The sequence below is a fragment of the Juglans regia genome, chromosome 12 (assembly GCF_001411555.2).
Source record: "Juglans regia cultivar Chandler chromosome 12, Walnut 2.0, whole genome shotgun sequence".
Taxonomy (NCBI): domain Eukaryota; kingdom Viridiplantae; phylum Streptophyta; class Magnoliopsida; order Fagales; family Juglandaceae; genus Juglans; species Juglans regia.
The window spans coordinates 29790390-29798042 of record NC_049912.1 but is presented as its reverse complement, the minus strand read 5'-3'; the positions used below and the strand labels follow the sequence as shown (position 1 = coordinate 29798042).

At 39.8% G+C, this 7653-nt stretch overlaps 2 protein-coding genes across 2 annotated transcripts; one reads left to right on the top strand and one right to left on the bottom strand.

Moving 5' to 3' along the window:
- Positions 1-5252, top strand: LOC109003023. Its single transcript, XM_018980975.2, has 5 exons — positions 1-405; positions 1196-1287; positions 1418-3245; positions 3931-4117; positions 4233-5252. Exons 3-5 carry the CDS (start codon positions 1497-1499, stop codon positions 4841-4843), a joined length of 2547 nt encoding a protein of 848 aa, XP_018836520.2. The 5' UTR covers positions 1-405; positions 1196-1287; positions 1418-1496; the 3' UTR covers positions 4844-5252.
- A 930-nt stretch (positions 5253-6182) lies between these two features.
- Positions 6183-7653, bottom strand: LOC109002980 (dirigent protein 24-like). The gene has a single exon (XM_018980916.2). The coding sequence runs from the start codon at positions 7475-7477 to the stop codon at positions 6269-6271; it is 1209 nt and encodes a 402-aa protein (XP_018836461.2). The 5' UTR covers positions 7478-7653; the 3' UTR covers positions 6183-6268.

Below are 7653 nucleotides of genomic sequence, written 5' to 3'. Positions count from 1 at the left end.
GTTCAGTTTTTCACTCCGTTTCGCATCGTTCCCATCAATTTTCTCGGCCTAGACTTCCTCAAACGCGTCTCTATTTCTTTAAAATCCGTTTTTGGATCCAACTATATATCCAAATCCCATTTCCCAGATTTTTGCTTTCCCGACCAATTTGCGTGTCCAAAGTTGTTGCGATTTTGACCTTTCATTGGATAACATTTATGGTTGACCCAACTTGCCTAAATGTCGGCGCGTCCTTTTAATGGTTCGTTTATAACAAAAGAGTAGTGATTCGGAACTTCATTTGATAATGATTACAGGGAATGAAGTGGATTCGTCGAGAATTCTTGCCTGGTGTAGGATTTGAATTATGGGTGCGCATTAAAAGCCAGAATCATTGTCATGGTGCAGAGAACTGCCAGAAAAAAGGTCAGCTTTTCTCTGTTTTGGTAATCAATACGCAGGTCATATATTTATTATTTACTGTGTGGGAGATTGAGATTCATGGTTTTTTTTTTTTTGTTTTTTCACCCGGGGGGCGAGGGGGAGGGGTTTGATTTTGCTTTTGCTTTTATCATCGCAGGTCTTGTTTCTCGTGGAAATTTAATAAGGATATTCTGTTGTAGTGGGATCAATATGATTTTGTAGAGGTTTTGTTTCGATGAGCTGTAGGGTGGTTGTAAATTATTGTGAAAGTGTTTTGAAGGCTTATTATGTCGGATTGTCCCTTTTTAATAATCTATGTTAGGTTCCAATTACTCATGCACTTTACTGACTCTTTACACTTCTTTGTTCTAATAAACACATACCAAAAAAGTTGTCTAAATCATTTCGTCTCTGAATGTTGATTGCATGAAACTTTTACTATTTTGGAAACACAGAGTGGCTGGAAACTTTTTCTTTATCTCACAGGACGCCCGCTTAAAGATTTCAGAACGGATTCACTACTTGTTTTCATATGTTCAATTTATTTATTATATATATATTTCCTTCATATTAGATTGATTTCAGAGCTTATGGGCATGGTCTAGGACATGATGTTCCCGATTCTAGGAAGCTCTCCTTTGCGCTTGCTCTTTTTGTTTAGACTTAAATTTGTTTGTTTTAGATGTAGTATGTGGAGGCCACGAGCTTTTCCTGTTCTTTTGTAAGCCTTTTATTTTTCTTATTCTTGCCTAAGGTCTATATGTGCCTTCATTTAAATGTTCCAAAATTTCAGGAACCATGGAGGTTTTAAGACTCACAAATGTTGCTGGAGTTTTTGCATCTGACACTGTTGTTGCTAGGGCACTGCAGCAAAGGAAGAAAATGGTACGTTGCACTTGATGTTTTCTTTCGTATGGAGATTTTCAATATTGAGAAGTGGTTTGCTGCACTTTTTAATGATTGGAGGCCGGTAGTTGTTCCCTTCCTCATATGGCGTTCTCTCTGTTTGGTGTAGATATATACTTGCACTTTCTAAAAGGCGCTTGAGTTTTAGTGAGTTTTTATTCAAACTAGTGGAAGTTTTGTCAAGGGAAATGGAATCCAGTAAAAGAACATCAAGCGTTATTGCAAGATTGATGGGTCTTGATGAACTGCCAATTCAGCAACCTGTTCAGAAACAACAAAGGGTTCTTTCTGAGTATTACTTTCAGAGAGTTGCTTCTATAGGTGTCAGGGGGAAGCGTTCATCTCATGAGCATCCTTCATTTAGGATGAGCAATGGAGAGCGTGAGGAATTAAATTATATCTTTAGAGTACTGGACACACTAGATAGACATAAGCAACATAATCTGTCTGTTGAAGAGGGGAAAGCTAGCTCCAATTCATCAGAAGAAAAATTGGGATTCATAAGGCATAATTTTCCTGATGCAAAATACATTTCAGTGGATAAGAAGCTTCAAGACCTGGCAGAACTTCCAGATGCACTGGATATTACATATATTAAGAAGGATCCCCTTCCAAAATATCTCCAAGAGCCATATTCTTCATTTGCCAATAGCTTTCATAATCAGCAAGGTGTACCTTCTTACTCACGATCAGGCAATGTTCCAGTCTTGAAGTCATCATCTACTTCTTATGGTATCAATATTAACAAATGTAGAAAATTAGGGAGGAAGGCTTTGCAAGGAAATGTTAAATTGCTGCACAAACCCGAGAATGGCACTAATAGAAGTCCCCATGGACTTGGAATTGATGATATTTGTAAGCTTTCAAGATCTCAATTGGAGTCAAACAGTGAAGCATGCCATTCCCCCTTGAAAGGTGTTATTTTGAAACCAAACCATGGCGAGGTAGAGAGTGATGCACGACATTTCTCTTCATATAGTTCTTGTGAAGGTTCACTTTTGGGTGATAGGTGGCTTAAAGAGTTTCGTAGTACTGAAAATGGGGCATATGTATCCAGGGAAGCAAAAAAGAAAATATCAGACCAATGTAAGACAAATAAGAAGGTCCAGAAAGATGGATTGGCTGGTAGAGTCAGTACTCTTGGAGAATTGTTTGCCTTGGCTGATGATGGAACAAGAAATGTTTATTACAAGCCTAGTAAGCATGGCCTGAGCAATCAGACTGGTCCAAGTGATCAAGATGGTGATCACTTAAGCTTCATCAGCACGAATGTTTCGAAGGATGGGCCTATGATAAACTTTTCAAGGTCCACGTTTCTTTCTGCAACTTCTGCCACTGGGAATCCCAGATCCCGGACCAGATATGAAGGCCTTCAAAGTGACTGGTATTCAAGCCTGGAAAAGTCTGTTAATTCGGCGCAACACAAGTCAAGAAAGCAAACTTTGCATCATAAAGATGGTTTAGAATATAAAAACTTAGTCAGCAATAAGAAAACTCATTCCTTTTCATGCTTGGATTTGGAAAGTGATGATAATGTAGAAGCAGCGATGTGTGTAGTCCTGGATGAGGTGAAGGTCAAACTTGAGAAGGATCTGTCTAATCAGAATTGTATGGGTCCTCTGTCTTCAAGCTCCACTGTTTCTCACTCTGCTTTGGAAAATAATTGCTTTGTGCGGGACACATGGGTGATGGAAGGTGAGATGAAGAACAAGTTTGACAGCAGCAATACGGATGAATGCAACATTTCACTTCCTCAGGCCTTAGTTTCCAATGTTTCCTCAGTGAGCATGGGAACTAATGTGGTGGCTGATGCAGAGTGTAAGGTCGTGGGTGGGGCTTCTGAAAATTCCAAGGAAGAGCAGTTTGAACCAATCATCTGTATCTTAGATACAAATTCTGATTCTTCTAGTTGTGCCTCTGATACCTTGATTCAACAGGTTTGATGTTTCTCTAATAAGATGGTTAATTATTTAGTTTATTTATCTTTCCTAGGCTCTAAGAAATATATAACTAGGTATTTCCTAAAAAAGAGTTTTTTTTGCTTGCTTGGTTGTGATGTTAGGCTTCTTCTGAATGCTTTATGGGACAGTGACAACTCTCTACTTTGTTGATATTTGTTTAAGCTCAATATTCTAAAACCGATATATATATATATATAGCATCTTGACAGTATCAAATGATACCTTAGGGTTGAGGCTGAACATTAAATTTCAATCATACCTGCAAAAGGTATTACTTCTATGAAATCGTGATTTCAAATGGGGTTCGAAATCATTAATTCATTTTTAAACTGTGCTCGCTTTGCTTCCAATAAAGAGAAGCTAATTCAAAATACAAATAAAATTTTTGTGCAGTGTCTGAATCCAACACCAATAATCTGTGTCTTATCCTTGTCTCCTTTAAAATTTGGTCTTGTTTTTAAGTTTGAATGGTCAGTTCATAGCCACCACATGTGTGCCTTCTGTATGAATGATTCTCCTATAAATTGTAGAATTCTATCTGTAGAATTCTCATGCCAATTATGACAATCTTTATCTTGAGTTTTTTTTTTTGTTTACTTGTCTATAGATTTATTTACCAATATTTTGCTTCACCATTACTGAATTCTGTCATATATTGCAGAGAACATTGGTTGGATTCCATGAAGAAGGTGCTGTGTACTCACGGTGCTTTCACACAGAGCCAGAATCTAGATTGAGCTCGGAGGAGGCTTATCATCCTAGTCCAGTTTCAGTTCTGGAACTACCTTTCGAAGATGATCTTTCATATGATTTGGAATGCTTAGACAGTATCGGCACTGACATCTGTGGTAAGCTCATTAGGACTGCATTTCATAATTTTAACCCACCTTCTTTATTCTAGTTCTTTCTATATATCTTCTTTCCCCTTTGGCTGGGTTCATCAGTGCAACTTTTTGATATCAGATATCTCAGAAACACGCTCAGAAGGACCTGGAATGATTGTGTCGAGTGATGAAGATTCCAGAGAAGGTTCTGTAGGTGAACCTCAAGAAAACATAGGGTTAATGGGATTGTTTAGAGTTGAAGAAAGTAGGGGTTACTCGTACCTTATTGATGTCTTAACCGAGGCGGGTTTTCATGGTGGCATCCTAAATATGGACTTTGGTACCTGGCACACGCCAGAATGCCCAATAAACCTTTCAGTTTTTGAGACCCTTGAAAAAAAGTTTGGTGAGCTGGCTTCCTGGAAGAGGTCGGATAGGAGACTTCTCTTTGACCAGATAAATTTGGGGCTAATGGAGATTTTACAGCCATGCATAGGTGTGCCCATATGGGCAAAGCCTGCATCCAAAAGATTATACCCTAGGCCAAGTCGGAACATGATTGAGGAAGAGTTATGGATGTTGCTGGTAAGCCAAGAAAAGGAAGCAAGTATGGACTCGGCAGCGAAAGCGCTGCAAAAGGAACTGGGTTTTGTAGATTTAGGAGATGATATTGATCTTATAGGTAGAGAAATAGAGAGCTTGTTGATTGATGAGCTTGTTTCAGAGGTTGTTAGCATGGGCACTTTTTAGACGTCAGCATGTTAAAGTTTTTGGCGGATATATATTGAATGAAAACCATTTTTTTGTTCCTTTTTTCCCCTAAGCCTATGAGAGCCATTCAGAAAAATATGTTTATGTATATATCAATCGTTTTGATGTGAGTGGAAGGGTGTGAAAAGTATACAGATATAGATTAGTTTGTCCAGACAAGAGTGTATTGCTATTATGAAGAGGTCATGTATTTTTCTGAGGGATCTATGTATCATCATACTCTCAGTTTTGCATCAAATTCTTTCTTATTCATTCAGTCATTTAGGTATTGAAGTTTCAAAATGTCTTGTTAGTGCGAACCCGCTCTTTTTGAGTTGAAAGTGTTAAGAACGTTGGTTGATACAGGGATTTGTGATAACTAGCTTCCTGATTTATCATGAACTCTTTACATTAGGATGTCTAAATTTTAGACTTCTGTTTTTCTAATTTAAGTGCTTGATGTTAAGTTCGCAGCAATATTAATGGTGTTGCCAGATAGAAGCAATCCTAATAAGGCCAATCAACTTGTGCTATTTAGAATGAGCTCATGTCAGCTTTAGAAACCCATTTTGCAGTTGTAAGCTTTGTGGGTTCAAGCCAGATAAATGTCATGTGTTTCCTTTGGTGAGCTAAACCCTTGCCCTTAGCCGAATCATTCTTTTAATCTACTTTTAAGTTTCAACACTATTTCTCTCTTGAACTAATTTACACAAAGTTAGGATCCAAACCAAAGCATGCACCAACTCCATCTTACCAACTCCTATTTCAAAGCTCGAGCTATATATACGTATACTTACCCTCAATAATCCATTACCAGAATACCAAATATTAACAGAATAAAACATTTTTGTTAGTTTATATGGCTTTGGTGAGTCTAATTTAGTTTATAGAGGTAGAACGAGAGACATCTTGATAGCGGTGCTCAATTATGTGTATCACACACATGAGTGTTTTTTTTTTTTATACATGGGGAGGGAGGATTCGATCATTGGTTCTCTTAGTGAGAAACCAAGGAGTTGCCCATTGATCCAAAAGATCTTGGCCACACACGAGTGTTTGTGTTGGCTATATATGTGTACATATAAATAATTTACTTTTCCATTCATATCCTAATCAATCGAAATGGTTGAGATAATTAAAGGAAAATACTTGATTTACAAAAATATCTTACAAAAGAAAGTTTACAAATTGATGTTATGATACATTAAATTATATAGCTTTTTGTTGTTGTATATTAAATCCGATGTATTGCATTAAGACACTAATTGTATTTCTTTTTTTATAAGATATAATTATAGATTTAGTGGTTCTTTTAATTAAAATGAAAAATATTCGCATTTAGCTTCACACGTCTAACGAAAAGATACATGAAATGAACATTGAAATAGCCAGAGGACTGTAAATTATAAATTTTACAAACACAAACTACTCAGAAAGGTAAACACTGAACTGCATGATCGTGTCAACACCGTCCGTGGCATGTTGATCCTCTTGATGAAGCGTCTCAACCGTAGCATACCCTTTCGCATTCTCAAATTTCCCGGTCCCACCAATCACTACAATTTGAGACTCATGCATTGCAGATCGATGCACCCCAAAGAAACTGATAGTATCCTCCACCACCTGAAGGTGATCTCCACCACTGAGACCGTGTAGCAACACCGTCACGGCGATTGTCTGGCTCGTCCCGTCCAACGAGCTCGACAAGTAAAACCCTTGTGCTTTGCCAATTACAGGAGACCCCAGATCGTGACCTTCCGACAACTCGTCGTCAATCACTGTCAACGATCCGAACATGAGCTTTTGGAGTGTGAGCCCGGATGGCAGCTGCCCTGCAGTGACAAATGGCAGGTTACCATTACTACTGTCAATGATGTCGTTGTTGCCGCTGTTTTGGATGACAGTGGAAGCTTGGGGGCCAACGCCGTTGAGGCCTGCAATGATGGGGAGGTTGTTGTTGTTGACGATACCGCTAAGGTCTGCGTTGCTCAGTGGGACCCCGCCGGTAAGTGGGAAGATGTTGTCGTTGGGCTGTGTGAAAGGAAGGCCGTTGAATTGGGTGTTTGCTATGATCCCAGTGACAACCCTGGCCGATGGATGTGTACCACCTAGGATGTCATGCATGAAGAAGGTTAATGCAGGGGTTTGTGGACCAACAGGTTTTGCCACCGTGGCACTGGTGGTAGTGGTAACGGGGGATTCTGTGCCAGTTGGGGTAATTGTGGGACCAACTACCGGTGCCATGCCAGCAACAGGTGCTGCTACGGTGTCGGGTTCTTCGAGCTCGGGTTGTGGTGAGTCAGCATCTGATTCCGCTGCTGGGCTAGCTATTGGTGGGATGTCAACAATGGGGATTTCAGATTCTGGTAATGGTGGGTTAGTGTCATCTGCTGCGGGGGTGGCGGGGATTTGGCCATTTGGCAGTGTGGTGGGGGTCAGACCCACCTGTGGAGTTACATTTGGGACAGTTGTTGCAACAGGATTGGTTGGCTGGGGTGGATCGGGGAGGACTGAAGGCTGTGGGTCTACATCGAGGAGGACCCTGACAGAGTTGGCGCACTCAAAGGTGATGGCTAGGAGCAAGAGGCAGATGGCTTTGAATGTCACGCGTGTGAGAAGGGAAAGCTTGGCCATCTTAGGCTGTGAATTGGGACTTAATTTAGTTGCTGAGGGGAAGTATTCATCTATGGGTATTTATACACTGTCAATGGAGAGTTTTATGAGCGAGAATATAGAAGTGGAGCTGATACAGCGGAGTTGTTGCACCATTTTGGGATTCAAGTGGAGTAGACCAGTGTTGGGAAAGTAGG